The following is a 23,083-nucleotide window of genomic DNA, read 5'->3' as shown; positions in this document are numbered from 1 at the left end:
TAGTCTGCCGGCCTCAGTCTATTGCCATTTTCCCAGTCTCTCCTGGTCTTCCTGTCTTTTTGCTGGCTCTGCTCTCCACATCTCGGCTTGCTTTCCTTTTTCTTATTTTTTTAATCAACCATTAAATAGATAGTACATACACATGGTACAAAATGTTTTATGTACTAAAAGTGTCCTGTGAAGAGTAAGCCTCTCTTGCTATCTTTCTCCCCCAGTCTTTAGTTCCTCTCCTCAGAGTTGGTCACTATTTTACATTTCTTGGATATTCTAGAAAAAAAATTATATATTTTATGTACATGTACATATATATATCTTCTTGCCTTTTTTTTTTTTATCCTCACCCGAAGACATTTTTTCATTTTTTGTTCAGATAAAGTGGGAGGGAGAGAGAGAAATATCGATGTGAAAGATACACATCGAGTGGCTGCCACCCACACCACCCAACCAGGGCTGGGGACAAACCGCAACTGAGATACAGGACCTTAGCGGGAACCGAACACGGGTCTCTCTGGACCGCAGGCTACGCTCTAACCACTGAGCCAAACCGGCCAGAGCTATCATCTTGCTTTTTGCTGCACTCCTTCCTACTTCTCTCCTAGTTCTGCTGAATGCTTCTTCCTCTGTTAGTCTGTCAGTATTCCTTCCTACTTTACTTGTGCTTTCCATCACTTGTCTCTTGTCTTTTTTATTCTATTTTATGGCACTTGTCTTTTTGATTGACTGGTTGCTAGTTGCATGCTTTTACTACCAGTACCTGAGGAGCTCTTAGGAAGGGCTTGCTCTCTCCTACTCTCCTATTCTACTCTGCATAATTTATCTTGGTGATAGTCCACCTCTGCTGGTCTATTCATCACTAAAGTATATATTAATTGAGAAAAGCACTGGTAGTACTGAAAAATACCATACAAATATGGGTACAATTTAATAAGTACAGACAGTTTGTAAGCTGAGCTTACATGCACATAGAGTAGATACAGGTCCACTCTGCCTTTCCCAAATTAATATGAATTATTTAAAGGTATAGGAATCTAGAGCAGCAGTTCTCAACCTGTGGGTCGCGACCCCTTTGGGGGTCAAACGACCCTTTCACAGGGGTCGCCTAAGACCATCGGAAAACTCATATTTCTGATGGCAATTCGTAACAGTAGCAAAATTACAGTTGTGAAGTAGCAAATAATTTTATGGGTGGGGGTCACCACAACATGAGGAACTATATTAAAGGGTCACGGCATTAGGAAGGTTGAGAACCACTGATCTAAACTAAAGCCTTTTATTTTATTTTTTGTTAATACTCAGCCGAGGATATTTTTCTATTGATTTTTAGAGAGCGTGGAAGGGAGGGAGGGAGGGAAGGCAGAGAGAGAAAAACATCGAACCCAATTGGGGCTGGACCTAGAATAGAACCTGAGACCCTTTGGTCCGTTAGCCGACACTAACCATTGAGCATACCAGCTAGGGCATGAATCTAGATCCTTTTAGACTCAGTAGCACCCTTTGGCTATTGACCTAGGCCTGTCCAAAAAGTCTGTCTTCTTCCTAGTCTAAAAAACTGCTTCTTACCAAAACTTTTTTCCCTTTTCATCCTCCCTTAGACTCCTCTCACATGCCACCTTGGAGGTGTTATAACTCCGTGGGAGAAACAAAGATACAGCCCCTATCCAGGTTCCTTCAGAAAGATGATAAAACTTTTATATACAATGCTCTGTTCTTTCATTTCTGCTTTTTTACTGCCTGTATTCCTGAATTTAACGGTTTCAGCCTCCATATCTGTGTCTCCTGTCCTTCCCTCTCACTTCTCTTTTCTTGGTTCTATCTTTCCTCTTAACTATCTGTCTTGGGCTCCATTATAGCCTCTCTTTCTGATTGGCCACCTTCCCTCTCTTCTGTCTGATTGGCTTCTATCCCCCCATCACCCCATCTGTCTGTTTGATTCTCCCTGTCTGCCTCCAATAATGTATGTGATAGCACTTTATAAATTCTAAAGCCCTGGGTAGTATAAAACATTACCACATTGTCTTTTTTCTTTCCTTATTGTTTTCTTCCTTTCTGTGCCTGCCTTCTCTCTACTCCTTTCTGTTTGTTCTGTTCCTGTTGGTGATCTTACCTGCCTCTCTGTCAGTCAGCTCCTTTATTTTCTGGCCAACCTGTCTGTTTTTCTGCCATCCTTCTCTATCTGCTCCATTCTTGTGTCTCTCTGTGTTTCTAGGTTCCTCTATACTTATTTTACCTGTCTAGTCTGTCGGTCCTTAGGCCTTTTATTTGTACCTGTGTGTCTTGCCTTCTCTAGCTGCTTGTCTCCCTCCTTGTCAGTTTCGATGTGGGTCCTACTCTGTGCCTTTTGCTATCTTCTTGTACTTCAAGAAAATACAAAGAAATGAAAATATTTAAAATACCATGTGACTGATTGATAGAGGAGAATGTTCTTTGTTTTTAATTGAAAGATGATCATGGTGAGAACAAGGAACTGAGGCATGCAGCTGTCAAATGCAAACCAGAAATTAGATGCCCCCCACCCAGAGAAAAGCATTGTAAGGGACTTCAAAGCTAATAATATATAAAGCAAAAAACTTTTCCAGAGCAATAGATTCCAACTTTTTTTTAGATCATAGGAAGTTATAAACCCTTCTCCCAGAAAAAACAGTAAATATGCAAAATATCACATAGATTTTCGTGGTGTCATGAATACCCTGAAGTCTATGGATCCCAGGGTAAAACCCTGATGTAGGAAATGAATGAGAATGATTAATAGAGGACAGATATGAACTTATGCAGCAAAGCAGACAGAAGAACTGAAAAAGCACTTAATAATCTACGATTTTCTATCCAAGGAGATGTTAAAAATGATTCCTAATTGTCTTTTTAAATATATAGGTTAGGGGTGATAATGAAAGCATGTAAATGCTGAGGATATCATGGAATTAGATGTAGAAGGTCATCTAAGCCAGTGGTTCCCAAAATGGCTAGGTAAGGTTGCCACCTGTCCTTTTGTGGTAAGGTTTGTTCTTTGTTCTGAGAATATGTATTTCTTATATATATTTTTATACAGAATAAATATGTAATATATTTATATGTAATAAATATATGTAATGCTTATAAATTTAACAATATATTATATTTCCATGATAGATTTTACAGAGTGAAAGATGATGACTTTTTATACTTCTGTATAATTTGAACACAGTGTACATGTACTTTTTTTTATAATTGCAAAACATTATTAATATCCTTTTTTTTAAAAAAATATGTTTTATTGATTTTAGAGAGAGGAAGGGAGATAGAAACATTGATCAGCTTCCTCCCATACACCCTGTCTATGGATCAAACCCGCAACCCAAGCATGTGCCCTGACCAGGAATCAAACTGGTGACCTTTTGATGCACAGGACAGCGCACAACCAACTGAGCCCCACACCTGCCAGGGCTTAATATCTTTTTTTTTTTATCCTCACCCGAGGACATTTTTCCATTTTTTGTTCAGGTAGAGTGGGAGAGAGAGAGAGAGAAATATCGATGTGAAAGGGACACATCGAGTGGCTGCCACCCACACAACCGACCAGGGCTGGGGACAAACTGCAACCGAGGTACGCGTCCTTAGCGGGAACCGAACTCGGGTCTCTCAGGACCGCAGGCCGACGCTCTAACCGCGGAGCCAAACCGGCCAGGGCAGGGCTTAATATCTTTTTATTAAATAATGGTGATGGGTATAAGTTTGGGTTTTGTTGTTCCTTTTAAAAAAGTTTTTTTTTTTTTTAATTTATTTATTGATTTTAGAATGAGAGAAGTGGAGATAGAATAAACATCGATTTGTTTTTCCACTTTTTTATGCATTCATTGGTTGATTGTTGTATGTACCCTGACCTGGGATAGAACCTGAAACCGTGGTGTATCAAGATGATGCTCCAATTAACTGAGCTACCTTGCCAGGGCAGGTTTTGTTGTTCTTGATGTTCTTACTTTAGTACAATAGAAAGTCACCAACTCTCATTGATCACCAAGTCTATTTTTTTTTGTTTAATGTTTTACTGGTCATTTAATGTTTTACTGAAATCCAAAAGTCTGGAGTCTACTGCTTTAATCTAACAACTTCTTGACTTCATGAAGACAAAAACTTTAGTTCTTCATATATCATATGCATGATGTGCCATATTTACATACCAGCTGTATACTATTATATGCATACTCTTTTTCTTTATGTCAGTTTACTTTTATTTAGCTTAGTTGAATGTCACTTAAATAATATTCTTTATCTTGGCAGGGTAGCTCAGTTGGTTAGAGCGTTGTTCTGATACATCAAGGTTGTAGGTTCAATTCCTGGTCAGGGCACATACAAGGAGCAGCCAATGAATGCATAAATAAGTGGAACAACTAATAGAACTCTCTTTCTCTCTCAAAAAACCAATAAATGAAAAAAATGTATTTTTTTAAAAAGTATATTTTATAATACTAAGAAATAATATTCACAAATCCTTGATTTGATAGAGTAATTATGTTCTTTGTAGTTTTAAAATACAAATAATTATTAAAATAAAAATAAAAGCATCTTGCCCTGGCTGGTTTGGCTTAGCGGTTAAGAGCGTTGGCCTACAGACCAGAGAGACCCGGGTTCAGTTCCCACTAAGGGCACGTACCTCAGTTGCAGTTTGTCCTAGCCCTGGTTAGGGTCGTGTGGGTGGCAACCAGTGGGATGTCTCTCTCTCCCACATCAGTGTTTCTCTCTCTCTCTTTTTCCATCTCTTCCTCCCACTTTATTTGAGGATAAATGCAAAAATGTCCTCGGGTGAGGATAAAAAATAAAATAAAAGCATCTTGCATGCTACCAATGGTAAAGGAACCATATTTTAGGAAATATTTAATTTTGTAGGGGCCTAGATGTTGAAAGGATTACCTAAGATAACTTAGTTGTTAGAGATAGATCAGGACTTGAACTTATATTTTCCAATTTATATTTCTACTATATACTAAATAACTTCTAAGCCTATGGGATTCTTAGAGTTAAAGGAACTAATATGTGAAATTGATGGTCACATATATAACTTATTACCTGTAACTATACTACAAAATTAGCAATGGTCAATTTAATTTTATCTAGGACACTTTTAAACTTAAGATGTTTTCTAACAGTTCCACTTCTTACCATCTACTCTAGAGAAAGTCATCACACTTGTGTGTGTAATGTGACTTGTACAAAGATATTCATTACAACATTGTAATAGCAAAAAATTGGAAACACCCTAAATCTCCAACAGTAAGGAACAGCTAAGTAAACTACATAGCCATTAAGAAAAATAAATCACATCTTCATAGTAGGATTCTTGACTGTGTTGTTGAATAGAAAAAAGCAAGCTGCGAAGCAATATGGGGTGGGGCAAAAGTAAGTTGTTCATGTTCTCTCTCTCCCATTTTTTTTGTGTGGGAAGCAACCAAAAATTTTTGGTGGCCTTGCTTCAACAAGGCTAGGGGAAAAAAAAGTAAGTTGTTCATATGGAAAATAGTACAATAATTAATTAATAATAATACAAGAATAAACTGTGTTTCACATACAACTGTAAACCTGTTTTTGTAAACTTGTATATATCATATCATTTAGTTCATTTGTGTTCAAAGAAGCTAAAAACAATACTATGTTTCTACAAATATATTTATATGTATATAAATGCCTTTTAAAATTCGGGACATAGCCCAGCTTGGTGTGGCTTAGTAGTTGAGTGTCGACCTGGGCACCAAGAGGTCCCCAGTTCGATTTCTAGTCAGGGCACATGCCCAGGTTGTGGGCCTGATCCCCAATGGGGACATGCAGGAGGTGGCCAATGTTCTCTCTCATTGATGTTTCTTTTTCTTTTCTTTTTTTTATCCTCACCTGGGGACATTTTTCTATTTTTTGTTCAGGTAGAGTGGGAGGGGGAGAGAGGAACAGAGAGAGAGAGAGAGAGAGAGAGAGAAACATCGATGTGAAAGGAACACATCGAGTGGCTACCACCCGCACGACCGACCAGGGCCGGAGACAAACTGCAACTGAGGTACGCGCCCCTAGTGGGAACCGAACCCGGGTCTCTCCGGACCGCAGGCCGACGCTCTAACCGCTGAGCCAAACTGGCCAGGGCTCTTTTTTTTTTCTTTAATTTTTTTCTTTATTGATATTAGAGGGAGAGGGAGAGAAATAAAGAGAGAGAGAGAAACATCAATGGCCACCTCCTGCATGCCCCCCACTGGGGATCAGGCCCACAACCTGGGCATGTGCCCAGACCGGGAATCAAACCAGCAACCTCTTGGTGCATGGGTCGACATTCAACCACTAAGCCACACCGGCCGAGCTCTCTCATCGATGTTTCTCTCTCTTTCTCCCTCTCCCTTCATCTCTCTCTCATATCAATAAAGGAAAAAAAAATTTTTTTAAATTCTGGACATAGAAAACAAAATAAACAAAAGGAAAAACTGAAAAAAAAAATTTTGGACATAGACATACCAAATTGATTACTTTGGGGAAAGAATAGACAAGGGGAATGCTCAGCTTTATTAATAACTTGGAATATTTTTTTTCTGTTAATCCTCACCCGAGGATATTTTTCTATTGATTTTTAGATAGAGTGGAAGGGAGGGAGAGAGAGAAACATCAATGTGAGAGAGACACATTGATTGGCTCCCTCCTGCACAACCTCAACCAGGGCTGGGGATCAAACTTGCAATCCAGGTGCATGCTCTTGATTGGGATCCTTCAGTCTGTGGGCCTGACGCTCTAACTACTAAGCAAAACTGGTCAAAGCAATAATTCTGAATTTTTATAATGAGAAAGGATTCATTTATAATTTGCGTGAACAAATTTAAGTAATCTCATGATCACATTAACCAATGAAGCCAAATGGGACAAAAAGTAGTATGATTTCTTCTAAAGAAATAATTCTTTATTAATCTCTAGTTCTTTGGAGGAGAAAAACATATAAGCAGAGTATAATCTGTAGATGTAGTTACACTCTTATTTTTCTTTATTGATTTTAGAGTGAGGAAGGGAGAGGGAGAGAGAGATAGAAACATCAATGATAGAGAACATTGATTGGCCACTTCCTGCATACCCCCCCACTGGGAATTTGGCCCACAACCTGGGCATGTGCCCTGACTGGGAATCAAACCCGTGACCTCTTGGTGCATGGGTCAGTGCTCAACCACTAAGCCACACCAGCACACCAGCCTGGCTGTAACACTTTTTTTTTTTAATCCTCACCTGAGGATATTTTTTTCTATTCATCTTCAGATGGGAGAGAGAGAAACATTAATGTGAGACCATTTATCTTCAAATGGGAGAGAGAGGGAGAGAAACATCGACTGGTTGCCTCCCATACGACCCCGACCAGGGCCAAGGACTGAACTGCAACCGAGGTACGTACCCTTGATCAGAACCGAACCTGTAACTCTTTTGTGACTCTTTGGTCCGCAGGCTGACGCTTGAACTACTGAGCAAAGCCAGGGCTATAGTTATACTTTTGAAAACATTAGTGAAGTTCCAGTTTATTTATTTATTTTTCTATTTATCATCAGATAGAGTGGGAGGGACAAAGAAAGAGAGAGAGACAGAGAAAAACATCGATGTGATAGAGCCACACCAACTGGTTGCCTCCCGCATGACCCATCCAGGGCTGGGGATGAACCGCAACTGAGGTTCATTGGTCTGCAGGCTGATGCTCTAACCACTGAGCAAAACTGGCCAGGGCAGTGAAGTTCTAGTTTACAAACTAATTAAAATATGAGGGGGCCCTGGCCAGTTTGGCTCAGCGGTTAGAGCGTCAGCCTGCGGTCCAGAGAGACCCGGGTTCGGTTCCCGCTAAGGGCACGTACCTCCGTTGCAGTTTGTTCCCGACTCTGGTTGGTCATGCAAGTGGTGGCCACTCGATGTGTCCCTTTCACATCGATGTTTCTCTCTCTCTCTCTCCCTCTCTCTCCCTCCCACTCTATCTGAACAAAAAAATGGAAAGGTGTCCTCGGGTGAGGATTAAAAAATATATATATATGAAGGGAACAAAAGGAAAGGCACAGAAGAGCTTATGTAATATAGAACCATTGATAAAAGAAAAACAATATGAATAGCCATAGAATACGCCTGAAAGAATACAAAAGAAACTGTGGTAGTTACCACTGAGAAGTGAATTTTTTTTATTGTACATCTTTTAAAGCAACCTGAAAATTTTTTAGTGACCAAGGGATTAGCTAGGTGGAAAGAGGAGAGAAACTTTTTGAGATCAGACATAAACACACCAAAAGTTAATAAACAATATGAGGTAGTGATGATTACTATGGGCTGTAAAATCTGACTATTCAGAGAAGAGAGATCTTGTGGGGGAAGAGGAACCAGGGAAGAACTTGCATATGAAGTTATATTTGAAGTAGACCCCAAAAGATAGTTAAGATTTATATTATATAGAAGAAGGACAGTAAGAAAGTATTTAGCAAGTAGTATGCGTACCTCATCTGATTATAGTAGTAAATTTATGATGGTTATAGTGGGTGGTGATACCTCTTTAAAGGGTAAGGATTATTAGTATATCAAATGATGAGTAGAGGCCAGAACCTTGGAGGAACTTTGAAGAATGGAGGGGAGAGAAGAGAAGCCAAAGGAAAAAATGGAAATTGTTAGAGTGGTAGATACACCAGATAGTGGTATTGTGGTAAAGCAAAAAAAGAGTTCTAGAGAGAAGTTATAATCATTGATGCTAGATGCTTCATGGAGGTCAAGAATAGTACCAGTGGACTGTTCCTCAAAAAGTTAAATATAGAGTACCAAATGACCCAGCAATTCCAGTCCAAGGTATATATACCCAAGAGAATTGAAACATATTCACACAGAAACTTGTATATGATTCTTCATAGGAGCATTATTCATAATAACCCAAATGTCCATCAACTAAGGAATGGATAAACAAAAATATAGTATATCCGTACAATTCAACTATAAAAAGAATGAAGTACCGATATATGCTATAACATAGATGAACCCTGAAAATATCATGCGAAGTGAAAGAAGTCAGATACAAAAGGCCACATACTATATGATTTCATTTATAAGAAAGGTCTAGAATAAATTTACGGAGATAGAAAATAGATCATTGGTTGTCAGGTGTGGTGGGGAGAGGAGATGGGGAATGACTGCTAATGGGTATGGGATTTCTTTTTGCAGTAATGAAAATATTCTGGAATTAAGTATTGGTGATCGCTTCACAACTGTAAATATACTAAAAACTGTTGAATTGTACACTTTTAAATGGTGAATTTTATGTTGTATGAATTACATTTCAGTATTTTTAAAAAGACTGCAAACTGAGAAAAGTATTGTAGTTGGCAGCTAGTTTGGGTGAGGAAGTTACATAGCAATGAAAGATTATGAGAAATCATTAAAATGTTGCTTATGGAGTTTTTAAAATTTTCATCTATTGAGAACTTTCATAGGTTCAAAAGAGTATATATAGCATAAATCAGCCACAAAAAAATAAAATGAATGCATGTATCTATCATCTGGTTTAATAAATATAACAGTACTAAGATCTTTAGAGCCTCAGATGATTTTCTATATTCCACATTTCTCTCCTGCCCCCACCCAACTAGTGTTCTGAATTTTGTGTAGCCATTTCCTTGCTTTTTCTTTGAGATTAGTTCCCTTCCCACCTATAACTTCTTAATTAAAGAAAAATTCAAACCTATAGAAAAATTGAAGGACTACAATGAATACTCTTATATAAAGTCTTCACCTAGATCAGCTGATCTGATTATTAACCTTTTGCTACATTGATAATGTGACATGAGCAAATGCTTATGATCTAATTTTAATTGCATAAACCAATGTAAAATCATATCCATGTAGGAAAATATTAAAAGGAAGTAATTAAAATGTTAATAGTAGTTTTTCCTGAGTGATAGAAATAAGAATGATTTTTGTTTTGCATCTTTATGCTTTACCTGAAATTTCCTGTAAAGAGCACATATTCTATAATAAAACAAAAGGAAAAGAAGTTTTAAAAATGAAGAAATATATAGAAAGAGAATTGGAGATAGTAAATATTAAACATTTGTTCATAAGTTTGGGTAATCCCCAAAAGATAGTTTAAAATAATATGGAAAATAAATCTGTAAACAGACCACATACCTGAGGGAATTTCTTTATCTTCAGGGTTGCTTCCAGATTCCCCCCATCGTGTGTGAAAAGGCTACTGCAATCTGGATGTATACCCCTCTACTTCTCTTCCTCACTGTCATCTGCTTACCTCCTGATCTTTCCCTCTATTCATTGAAGACTGACACCTGGCTCAGTCCTGCCCTTGATTTCCTAACCAGAAACTTTTCTCTCCATTCTGCTTCTAGCAAACACTAAAAATTTCCATTTGACACTACCTTATAACACTTTTTTCTTTTTCTCATTTTTAAAATTCCACCTGAGGCCCGGCTGGTGTGGCTCAGTGGTTGAGTGTCGACCCATGCACCAAGAGGTTACTGGTTCAATTCCTGATCAAGGCATATGCCCAGGTTGTGGCCAAATCGCCAGTGGCGGGGCATGCAGGAGGCAGCCAATCAATGTTCTCTCTCATCAATGTTTCTATCTCTCTCTCCCTCTCCTGCTCCCTCTCCTTTACTCTCTCTCTAAAATCAGTACAGGAAAAAAATATTTTTAAATAAAAAAAATAAAATCCCACCTGAGAATTCTTTTAAAATATGTTTTTTAATTTTTATTTTTTAGAGAGAGAGGAATGGAGAGAGATAGAAATATCAATGAGAGAGAAAAACATCTATCAGCTGCCTCCTGCACGTTCCCCACTGGGGATCGAGCCTGCAATCCAGGCATGTGCCCTGACCGGGAATCGAACTGGGACTTCTCTCAGTCCATGGGATGACGCTCAATCCACTGAGCTACACTGGCTGAGTGAGAATATTTTTTTTAATTGATTTTGTTGAGAGAGAGAAACAATGGTCAGTTGCCTCCTATATGCACCCTGACCCGGGATTGAAACAACCTAGGTATGTGTCCTGCCGGAGACACACACACACACACACACACACACACACACACACAAATGTATATATTTTTTTCAAACTCTCTCTCTAATGGAGATAGTGGATAACTTCATTATTTGTCTCTGGAATACATTTTAGAGGTTATACAATTTTGGAATACAGAATCTTTTAAAAAATCTTAGATCTTAATTTAGTAATAACTTACGTAAAGTGTTAGCTATAAAGCACTCAATAACTGGTAGCTATTTTTTTTTATTCTCACCTGAGGACATTTTTTCCATTTATCTTCAGACAGATTAGGAGGGAGGGAGAGAGAGACAGAGAGAAACATTGATGCAAGAGAGACACAACTGGTTGCCTCCCACGGGACCCCGACCAGGGCCGGGACAAACTGCAACCGAGGTATGTGCTCTTGGCCAGAATCAAACCTGGGTCTCATTGGTCCACGGGCCGACACTCTAACCGCCAAGCCAAACCGGCCAGGGCTTGGTAGCTCTTCTAAACAATCAAGTTTACTATTAGCCATTTCTCAACTCAGAGAGATTCACTTAAGATTAGAGAATTCCTTAAACTGAAGAAGCAACCTTACTCTTGCTCCCAATAGTTGGGACATTTTCCTTGTTTTCCCCTGCTTCATATAAATAAGCTGAACTCTGGCATGGTATGGAACAAACCACATTTTAATGGACACAAATAACTTTGCTAATGAAGGCACAAACACTATTGTTAGGTCAGAAACCAAATGTCAGTCACAGATATGGTCTACTGATTTTCTAATTATGACAGATGTTACCTGGATGCCAAATCTCAGGCAATCCCAGAGGGATTCATTACTAAATAACGAGTGGTTAGCACAAGGAAAGGGAAAGAAAACAAAATTTTTGCATGCCTCTTCCAAGGACCTTTTATACTCCTGGGCATTTTCCCATATCTTATTTTAGTCTTAACAACACTCGAGCCCTGGCCAGTTGGGCTCAGCGGTTAGAGTGTCGGCCTGCGGTCCAAGAGACCCAGGATCGGTTCCCGCTAAGGGCACGTACTTCGATTGCAGTTTGTCCCCACAGCCCTGGTTGGGTTGTGCGGGTGGCAGCCACTCGATATGTCCCTTTCACGTCAGTGTTCCTCTCCTCCTCTCTCTTCCCCCCCACTCTATCTGAACAGAAAATGGAAAAATGTCCTTGGGTGAGGATAAAAAAAAAAAACACTGGAGGTTGCTTCTTTTGAAATGATCATATCCTGGTTTATGCCTGTTGTCCCTAGTGAAATTGTACTTCTATTATCTACATTTTACAGTTAAATGGAATCTAAAGGAAGTAAAGTATTCTGTGGGGTCCATCAGTGGACTCATCATCTTCTCAGTCATGCAGGCCAAAAACAGGAGCTATCTTAGACATTAATGAAACTTGGATGTCATCCTTGACTGCTCTCTGCTCTAGACCCCCTTCCAATAAATTACTGAGTTGTGCAATTCTTTCTTAACTTCAGTTCATATTTTCTGATCCCTACAGCCACTAACTTAGTTCCAGTCACCTTCATCTCTTTCCTGAACTGCTGCAGTAGACTATCTCCACCTCCACTTTCTCCTCCTCCTTTTTCTCTCCTCCAATCCATTCTCTCTCTCTTAAATATGTTTTTTTATAATTTTATTTTATTTTATTTTTATTTATTTATTTATTTATTTATTTTATCCTCACCCGAGGACATTTTTCCATTTTTTGTACAGACAGAGTGGGAGGAAGAGAGAGAAAGGGAAACATCAATGTGAAAGGGACACATCGAGTGGCTGCCACCCGCACGACCAACCAGGGCCGGGGACAAACTGCAACCGAGGTACATGCCCTTAGCGGGAACCGAACCTGGGTCTCTCTGGACCGCAGGCGGACGCTCTAACCGCTGAGCCAAACTGGCCAGGGCTTAAATATGTTTTTATTGATTTTTTTTTAGAGAGGAAGGGAGAGAGAGATGGAAACATGGATATGAGAAAGAAACATCAGTCGGCTGCCTCCTACATACTCCCTACTGGGGATCTAGCCTGAAGACTGGGAATCAAACTGGGACCTCTCAGTCCATGGGACAACAACGCTCCATCCACTGAGCCATACCAGCCAGATGTTTCTCTCTTGACATTATGTAGCCATCTTTTGAAAGTGCAAATCTGATCATGCAATTCTCTATAAAATCCTTGACCCTGAATTGTATATTTTAAGAGAGTGAATTTTATAGTATGTGGATTATGTCTTAATTTTAAAAACTTAACATAGTTTACAAAGTAGTGCATGACCTGGTAGGCCTTAATGTCTCTCATTGCCCACCCTTCCTGGGCCTCCCATTTCTTCTTAGCTTTACCCCTCTTTGCATTTCTGTTTCTGAGCTCTTCACACACTATCTCACCTCTAAACAGTGCATTACTTATGCCATTTATTCTCTCTCTTTACTCTCTTCTTTTCACTTTGGCTAACTCATCCTTGTCGTTTAGGTCTTAGCTTGAGATGATGCTTCAACAAAAAGCCTTCTCTGATCTCCCCAGACTGGGTTTAGGTGTTATTGAGGCATTTCATACTTAGCCCTTTTGTAGCATTTATCATACTATATTTGTTAATTTTATGAATATTGATTAACTGCTCTGGGCTGAACACTGGACTATGGACATAGTCCCTGCCCTGGAGCTTATAGTCTCAGAAGGGAGGAAGATGGACATTCAACAGTTAATTAAACTAAACATTTGTTTGAGCAAAAAAGAATTTAGGGGCATGGACAACAGTGCAGTAACTGGGGGGGGGGGGGGGCGTGGAAAGGGTATATGGGGGATAAATGGTGATGGAAAAAATAATAAAGAAAAAATATCTAAATATTTGAATTGTAATTATGATGTTGCAGACAGCATAAGAGGGTGTGATGAAAGATTTCACATAATTGGCGGGATCAGCAAAGACTTCTCTGAGAAAGGACCATTTAAGCAAAGACTTTAAGCAGCAAGAGTTGGCCAAATGATGAGTGCAGACTGGAGTGTTCCATGCAGAGGAACCGCATGTGAGCAGGCCCTGGCAGAAAGGTGCTTGGGGAATTTCAGAAATTTAAAGGCCACTGTGGGAGACAAGAGCCTGGAAGAGCCAAATCATCACCTTGTGGACGACAATAAGGGTGGCCCTACATTCTCTTACGAGAAGTAGGAATCCTTGGCAGACTTTAGATAGGAAAACTTTATTTATTATTATTTTTAAACATTTTATTTATTTTTTATCCTTACCCAAGGACATTTGTGCACTTATCTTCAGATAGAGAGGGAACGAGAGAGAAATGTGAGAGACACTGACTGGTTGCCACCCACACAACCCCAATTGGGGCTGGGGACAAACTGCAACCAAGGTATGTGCCCTTAGAGGGAACCAAACCCTGGTCTCTCCCGTCCGTGGGCCGATGCTCTAACCACTGAGAAAAACAGCCAGGGTACATAGGGGAACTTTAAAAGCTTCCCTTGGCAGCTGTGTACAAGTGAAACAAGATGACAAGAGGCTTATAAATTTCTCTGAATTCCCCACTAAACTGTAAGCCTCTTGAGGACTGAAATTGTGTCCTATTAAGTGTATCCACAGAGTCCAGCACTGTGCCTGACAGCAGACGCTCAGTATTAATGCATTGAATAAACGGATGGTGGGGCCAGGAGTACAACTTTGGTTTTTTAAAAAGCTCCACTCAAGTATCCAACCCCACCCATCCCCTACATACAACCCTTCAAAGACCACTTCTCCATCTATACCCAAGACTAATTGGATATCCCTCCTTTTGCCTCCAATGCATCTATGGTTGATTGTATTTTTCCAAAAATGGCGATTATAATATCTAACATCCAACGTGGTCTTATTATAATCTAACTTTGACACTCTTCCCACTGAGAAGTGAGGTCATAAAAGGTGATTCAGCTTCCTCCTGGTTCACTTGGGATACTTGCTTTTGGAAACCAGCCACCATGCTATGAAGAAGCCCACCTGCCCTGAGTAGAGGCCTACATGGAAAAGAACTGATAGCCAGCTTCAACTTGCCAACCATGTAAGCCATTTTTAAAGTGAATCCCCAACCTTCCAGTGGTCCATCCAGTTGACACTTTTTGGAGTGGAAATGAGCTGTCCCCACTGAACCCTGCCCAAGTTACAGATTCATTAGCAAAATAAATGGTAGTTGTTTTAAGACATTAAGTCTTGAGATGGTTTTGTTAAGCAGGGATAGGTAACTGGAACAGCATCCTGTTTATCATGCAGAGAGGTGGTGCATCCCAGTAGTTAAGTGGGTGGCTTATGATTGTCTTGGTTCAAAGCCCACCTCTGCTATTTACTAGTTGTATGACTTTTGCAAGTTACTTAAACTCTCTGTGCTTCAATTTTCTTCTTATTTCAGTGTAAATAAAAACAGTACTAAAGTTTGTTGTGAGGATTAAATGATAATGCAGGTAAATGCATATCTACAGGTAATACAGATCAATCTTTGTGATCGTCTGAGAAAAGCCTCTGATCACTCAAGTATTCTCATGTGATTCTAGTTTTTTGTCTTTATAGTACTTTGGGTGTTTGTGTGTGTGTGTGTGTGTGTGTGTGTGTGTGTGTGTGTTTACATACACAAATATAGTATATAGCTTTTAGTACTGTCTGAAATTATCTTGTCTACTTGTTTATTGTTTAGTCCATCAGAGTATAAGTTCCAATAAAGCAAGAGCCTTGCTTGTCACCTTCACTACTGTATTTTCAGTATGTAGAACAGAGTCTGGCTCTAAGAGCTTAATAACTTTTTTGTTAATGAATGAATGGAAAGCAAGTTCATACTTCTTTTTTTTTTTTTAGCAATAATCATGCCTCAGATAAACTTCATTGGCTACGATACTGCCACTGCACAAAGCTATGTTCACACTTCTTATGGAAGACATCACTAGGCCTACCCAGTATCCCATTCTCTCCTTGCACAGTAGTGGACCCTGCTTTTCTTGTGGATGTCAATACAAAATACTGTCCCAGATTCTAAGGGTTGTGTAATATATTTCCTATGAATGAGACATAGTCAAAGGTCTGCTAAGGATGACTGGGAAATTTTTTGCTTTGATACAGGCATTGTCCTTTCTTCCTGTCCATAATACAGGCTAGAAGTAGAATAGCCAAAAAGACCATGAACATGAGAACAAAAACAGGAGCTATCTTAGACATTAATGAACTATCTAGTGGAGTCACTACACCACAAACATTCTATGTGAGGAAAAATTAACCTCTTGTACTTAAGCCCCAGCAGTCAGCCTTCTGTTACTTTAGCCAAATACATTCTCAACTGATATACTATAGTGGAGTAGTATCTATCTCTCTAGGCTGTTTATTAAGGACAAGGGGATATTTCATCTTCCTTACTATTCTATAGAAGGACTAGAAGAATTTATCAACACATATGTTACTATTCAGATCTCTTCAAATAGAGTGGGCAAGTAGCAAGGGACACCACATTATCTGAATCTGTTTGGCTCCTGAGTTCAGACATTTTATTTTATTATTATTATTTAATCCTCACCCGAGGATACTTTTTTTCATTTATCTTCAGATAGAGTGCAAGGGGGAGAGAGAGAAACATCAACATGAGAGAAAGAGACATCGATTGGTTGCCTCCCACACAACCTGGACCAAGACCAGGAACCAAACCACAACCGAAGGTACGTGCCCTTGACTGGAGTTGAACCCGACACTCGTTGGTCCGCCTACTGATGCTCTACTGCTGAGCCAAACCAGCCAAGGCGAGTTCAGACATTTTTAAATAGTGGGGGTTACATGTACCATTCACTCCTGAAACTAACATGTATTTATTATCATACTCTTGGCCAAGCATTATGTGGCTGTTGGGGATACAGAGATGATTAAGTCAGATGATTGAAGTTGGATGCCCAAATTCTCACTAAACATTAAACTCCCAAAGGGCAGGAGATGAGCTGCTCCCAGTAAGAGATTTAATTCTAGTAGTCTCTACCATCTTGTTCCTCATCTCCACCATCTTTCCCTCTGACCCCACTTTAGTGGTCTCACTTCACTTAATCCCATTCTCCAGCTGCTGTGTGTGTGTTTCCCATATGCCTAGAATACCCAATACTTGAACTCTGTATCTATTTGTATTTTGAATGTCTAATCCTTGACTTCCAAGATTATTTAGGTTTCAAATTGTCTGCTTTCTCTACAACTAAATCTCCATGTACTCCTGCTGGTCCATCAAAAAGTGACTGTTCTCCCACTATGAAACATCTGTGTGGTTGACCTAAATTCAGCTGTGGAAGCTGGGTGCATTAACCTAATCCTGATGTCATGACTGTTATGGTTGTAAGCCCAAATGATAGATCCTCTCACTTAGCTCCAAGATACATCCAGATCAGAATTTGAGACAGTAGTAAAATGTTTTAGACTAGTCCTAAACTTTGCCCCAAAGACTAAAGCTTTAGGAATTGCTGCCATAGAAACACAAGTGTAATAGGTTGAGGTAGACTATTTTGACAAGTGCCAGGAATCCTGGGACCACGATGTATTGTCACCTTTGATATTTTAATTTTGAGGGCCTTTAAATTATTTGTGTATGTGTGTTTGTACTAGTCAAGGGCAGGAGGTTGGGCCAGTTTGAGAGACTGATGAAAATTATAGCATATTTCTCAAAAATAATACACATCTGAACATACACATACAATATTTAGAAACCATTTCTGCAGGTCCAGGTTAAGAATTAACCTGTGATTTGACATGAGGGTGGGAACTCTTTCAATACTATAATTTGGTCCTTTATGAGGTACTATTTTCACTTATCTTTCCTATGTGTGTTTTACCCCATTGAGCAGGCAAGCTTTCTGTAAGGAATATTTAAAAACAAAAAGAAATGTTTATTACCCCCAGTGATGTGTGCAAATAGGGACCCAGGCTTGTGGGAAATATTTGAATATTTGCCAGTTGAGTCCTTTGAAGCAGCTATGATTTACTGCAGACAGGCAGCTCTCAATATTCTGCCACCCTACCTCCCTCCAAAACAAGAGAGATTACCACAAGAGGACTTGGACCCTACACTCATGTTCTATTTACTTTCTAGGTTTTAGGCCAAGGCATTATTTACATATTCTTCATGCAAATATCCAGTCTTGGATATTTAGGGAGCAAAGTAGTGCCTAGTGGAAAGTTTTATAGCCCTCTATACAAAACAGTAAACATTCATAAACGAATGTACTTATCTTAAAAATCTGTGGCCTTTATTTCTTCCACAGCTCTGTGCCTCATCCCATACACATCCATACTGCAATCAGATCCTGTACTTATCCCATGAATTTCATTTCCCAAACTACATTCCTTTCCTGGCATGTGCTTGTGGAAAAAAATAAAAACAGGAATAAACATAATGGTAATAGAAGAGTGAGTGGCCTTGTAGTTTTTCCTTTTTTCAGATCCTTCCCTCCCACCTATACATTTCAGTGGGGTCAACTTTAATCCTAACCTCTTAGAACTTGAAAGTGTTTTCTGTACTCCAGTCCCCTCTCCCTGACTCTGTGGGCAATTACAGCCACCTAGTGTCCATATGACAGATTGCCCCAAAAGTCTCTAGTGAGAGGAAGAACCTTATGGAGTAATTTTTGGTTTTGGATCTATGGGGAGCAAGGAAAGAGAAACTTGTGGATAGAGACTACAGCACAGGATCCAGACATCCTATTTCTTGGTCCCACCTTGCCTCCTAGGACACAACATTCCATCCGCTAGTTATTATAAACAAATGAATTCACTTAACATTTGAGTTCATTCAATCAAATTTATTGAGCAGCAACTGTGTCCCTAACACTGGGACTACAGCAAGAAACAAGATGGACATGATCTCTGCCCTCATGAGTTACAATCTAACAGCCAGCCAGCTAGCCAATTACATCCATAATTTTAACACAGAGGTGATGATAGCTTGGAAAAAAGATGGATTCCAGAGATATTTGGGAGTTAGAGTCTACTTGGAGAGTGAGTGGATATATGAGGGGAGGGATGTGTTTCTGGAAACAGGTACTGAAGTAGGAGACTGGAATAGGGACAGATCCCATAGGCACAGGCCCACTGCAACAGCTAGCTTTGGTTCTCAGATAGTTGAGGGTTTTACTGAGCAAACAGATGCAAAGAAACAACTGCAGAGTTCATTTAACTTCAGAATGATTCAGATAATTCATGGACTATTGCATTACATGGGACTGAAGGAAGCCCTCAGTCTCAGTGTATTTAGGTACTGCTGAAGCCAATACAGATGTCTCCACCTTTGTCCATGCCTTTCATAGTCAGCCCCTCAAAAAACTTGTATGTAGCCCACCCAGTGTCTCACAGGGGCCACCATTCTCTGCTCTGGGCCCTGGTACCCCATGTCAGAAAGATGCACTTTCCCCTCCCTGCTGCTTTTTTGCTGCTACTGTCAGGAAATTCACCTGTTATTCTCATTCTCCCCTGTTTAGGTTAACGGGACCAAATCCCGTTGTTCTCTCTCTCTTTTTTTAATCCTCACCTGAGGATATATTTTTTAAAAAAATTTTTTTTCTTTATTGATTTTAGAGAGAGAGGGAGAGAGAGATAGAAACGTCGATGAGAGAGAACATCGATTGGCCGCCTCCTGCATGGACCCCCTGGGGATTGGGCCCACAACCTGGGCATGTGCCCTGACCGGGAATAGAACCAGCGACCTCTTGGTGCATGGGTCGATGCTAAACCACTGAGCCACACTGGCTGGGCCAAGGATATTTTTTTCCATTGATTTTTAGAGAGTGGAAAGGAGGGAGGGAGTAGGAGAGAGACACAGAGAAACACTGATATGAGAGAGACATAAATTGGTTGCCTCCTGCACATGCCATCTACCAGAGCTGGGGATGGAACCTGCAACCCAGGTATGTGCCCTTGATTGGGACTCAAACCCACAACCCTTTGGTGCACAGGCCGATGCTCCAACCACTGAGACAGGGCCAGTTTTCTTTTGGTCATCCGGAGTTTTGACTTACTTAGCTCCTCTCTTTACATTACCCCTGTCATGCCCCCTCTTATAGAAACAACATCTTGCAAAGTCAACCCTGTCTTGTTTATGCTCCCTAAGAGGCACAGGCTCATCATATATACTGTGAATGTTTGCCTCTCAAAAGCTCCACTATCCAAAGTGTCCCACTCCAAAGGCCCTTTCCCAACTCTAGCTTGTCCTGGAATCAGTATATACCTACTTCTTTGCCTTGAAAAAGTCAGAAGAAAAATTTTGCTATGGGATTAACCATAGGAAGTAGCTTCAATAATTATTGCTCAGCTGACACTTAGCCTCACTGCCTCCTGTCTGCCCATGCATACCTCTGCCAACTCCCTTCCAAAGGCAGTAACTACAGAAAAAACAGGTGACTGCACAATAAGCCTACAGGTTCCCATTGAGTAATGAGCCTAGGACATTGAGATATTCCCTTTACAATAAAAAGAACATAGACTTTGGAATTGGGCAGATTTGGGTTTACATCTTGGTTGCTAACTAGTATGCCTTTGTACTATTAATCTTGCTAAACTTCAAAAGACATAGCTGTACAAGAATGATAATGGGTAGTTATATTAAACAAGGTGTATAAAGTACATAGTATAATATATAACCTGAATTACCTGGTAACCATTCCCTTCCTTTCTTTCCTGTGGGTTTCAGCTGTCAAATACTATTCAGAAGGGAGAATAGCCAGTTTTGTATAGCCAATGATAGACATTTCCTATTCCTGTCTTTGTAAATACCATCTTTCTGCAGCCATCCTATTTCCATCATTGCCAAAAAAAGTTGTTCCATCCCTCATCCCTGCGTATGACTTCTCTTTCTTTTATTATTGAAAAGTTCTGTCTGAATTCTGACTATCATCTTCTACATCTCCCTAATCCAAGATACTTTGTTTTTGTTTTGTTTTTAAATCCTCACCCGAGGACATTTTTCCATATTTTGTTCAGATAGAGTGGGAGGGAGAGAGAGAGAAAAACATTGACATGAAAGGGACACATCGAGTGGCTGCCACCCGCACGACCCAACCAGGGCCGGGGACAAACTGCAACCGAGGTACGTGCCCTTAGCGGGAACTGAACCCCAGGTCTCTCTGGACCGCAGGCCGACGCTCCAACCGCTGAGCCAAACCGGCCAGGGCTACTTTGTCTTCTTGCATCATTTAAAAAATTAACTTCTAGCATTCTCCCTAACTTTCTCAGAATAAAATTATAATGGACCTGGGAAAAAGGACCTTTATACTTCAGAAGGGCATGGGAACAGGCCAGTTCCCAGAATAGAATGGAGGTCTAGGTCCAACAACACCCCCCCTCCCCCCATCTCCATCTCTTTTCCTACAGGGCACAGAAACAGCCAAATTCAAAATATGTCTTGAGTCTACATAAGCATGTATCTCCTTTCCTACAGCTCTGTGAGGTCATCATTGAAGTAGAGCAGTATTGCAGGTGTGTGGAGTGTACCGTCCATATTGAGATAGTCAAATTCTTCCTCCTCATCCCGGATCCCATTCTCTTCCAGGGTATATTCCATGTTCAGTTTCTCCCCTTCATATTTCCATGTGTAGCTGGCAGCATGTGCGTTATAGGGGAGATAGCGGTGTAGGATTTCCCACATTGATTCCAGGGCCCCCACCTGGAGAACACGAAAGCACCCCACTCCCAGAATTCTGGGTGGAAAATACATACATACACACATTCCAAGAAAAGGTCTGGAGCCCAAAAGATGAACTGGGATCAGAGTGCCTCCCCTGGTAGACAGCTTCAGGCACTCCAACAGTCCCAGAAATGAAGCTGGAGCTCCAGCATGCAATGAATGACCCTAAAGTCCTATCTGTCTTTATGGCAAGCCACTTATAACAGATGGTTCTAAAGGGTCAAAGTCACTGCGGGGTAACTTCATCCCCCCAATAGAGTAGACTATTAAGAGTCCAATTGCAATTGCTGTCCAAAACACAGCATGTAAGTTTCCAAGGACTAACTTTCTCAGAATAAAATTATAATGACTAAGCACTAAGACACATGACTGCTGCCCTGAGCTTATGAAGGAGTCTCTTGTACCCTGTGACCCAGCTACTCCCCCAATTCCCAACCCTGGGGACTTAGGTGGTTTGCTTTCCTCGATTGTACCTAAAAGGGGAGAAAATATAGCTCCCACGGTTTTGGAGAGCTGATGGTCTGATCTGCTTGGAGATTTGCTGGGATTCCCAGTTCCCTCTAACCTGCCCCCAGGCACCAGTTCTCACCTCAAGTGTGTGCTCCTGCGACGTGAGCGTGTTAATGATACGGATGTTCCGGGTCTTGGCGGACAGCCGCCCCACTTCATAACGCGACCCCTGCCACCAGGGCTTCCCGAAATCATTGGCCCAGTCGGAACGGGGCAGCTGAGGTGGGACATGCAGAAAGCGGCCCCGGGGGGTGCGGTATCTCTGGGAACCAGTCAGCGGATCTATGTGCTTACGGATCTTTAAAGCAGGGTTTGGGGGATGAGGTAGGAGCAGTCACTGTCTCGGGCTCTGGCTAGCCCTTGCTTTTCCTCCCCATCCCAGCTTTCCAGTGCTCCTCCCCGCCACCCTCCACAACCAGGCAGAACTCACGTCTCTGGTCTTTGGATCAAACCAGTGGCTGATGTCCTGACCCGCAACTTCCACGATGGGTTTCAGCAGCAGATCTCCTGGGAAGGAGCAGCCGCCGTCAATGCTAGCCGCACAAGAACCAGGCACCCCAAAACATACGCCAAAGCTGACCCAAAGTGTGGTTCTTACCTTTGTACTCTTGTGCCAACGGCGTTAGGTCGTATACGTATCCCAGGTAAGACACCCAGAGGTCGTCCGGCCGGTTGTGTTGGGCCACCTCAACCGGAGTGAAAAACCGACGCTGGAAATATTCAAAGTCTGGCCCTGCCACTAGGCCTCGGCGCGGCATGGTTCTTACTCTATTAGTCGCCAGCTCCTTTAAGTTTCTTTCTCGTTCCTCTGCACGCAATCATTACTACATCCTCCCTCGTCCAGGAACTAAGGCGAGAGCGTTTATACGCTGACATGGAAACCATTGTCCTTTTTCAGCCACCGTCCGCAGAGA

The 23,083-nt window shown here is 40.8% G+C and overlaps 1 protein-coding gene, 1 long non-coding RNA gene and 1 pseudogene across 2 annotated transcripts in view; 1 reads left to right on the top strand and 2 right to left on the bottom strand.

The window, feature by feature from the left end:
* LOC118635019 overlaps positions 1 to 21,462 on the top strand; it is a 25,082-nt gene extending 3,620 nt beyond the window's left edge. The window contains exon 3 of the long non-coding RNA XR_004960425.1: positions 21,414 to 21,462. This is a non-coding gene — a long non-coding RNA (uncharacterized LOC118635019). The remainder of the gene's footprint in view (positions 1 to 21,413) is intronic.
* Positions 15,747 to 15,877, bottom strand: LOC118635193 (annotated as a pseudogene).
* Positions 21,162 to 23,083, bottom strand: LOC118635016 (cytochrome b5 domain-containing protein 1). The gene is made up of 4 exons (XM_036269917.1): positions 22,768 to 23,083; positions 22,600 to 22,676; positions 22,249 to 22,467; positions 21,162 to 21,638 (listed from the first exon to the last, which is right to left on the bottom strand). Exons 1-4 carry the CDS (start codon positions 22,925 to 22,927, stop codon positions 21,408 to 21,410), a joined length of 687 nt encoding a protein of 228 aa, XP_036125810.1. The 5' UTR covers positions 22,928 to 23,083; the 3' UTR covers positions 21,162 to 21,407.

This window comes from Molossus molossus, unplaced genomic scaffold, assembly GCF_014108415.1.
Source record: "Molossus molossus isolate mMolMol1 unplaced genomic scaffold, mMolMol1.p scaffold_m16_p_19, whole genome shotgun sequence".
NCBI classification, from domain to species: domain Eukaryota; kingdom Metazoa; phylum Chordata; class Mammalia; order Chiroptera; family Molossidae; genus Molossus; species Molossus molossus.
This window is presented reverse-complemented; position numbering and strand designations above follow the sequence as displayed.

Excerpts from the sequence above, each read along its gene's own strand:
- LOC118635016 (XM_036269917.1), bottom strand. The coding sequence starts at position 22,927 with ATGCCGCGCCGAGGCCTAGTGGCAGGGCCAGACTTTGAATATTTCCAG. Across the intron at positions 22,677-22,767 it reads GTTGGCACAAGAGTACAAAG|GAGATCTGCTGCTGAAACCC; the intron begins GTAAGAACCACA and ends GCTCCTTCCCAG. Across the intron at positions 21,639-22,248 it reads CGCAGGAGCACACACTTGAG|GTGGGGGCCCTGGAATCAAT; the intron begins GTGAGAACTGGT and ends CGTGTTCTCCAG.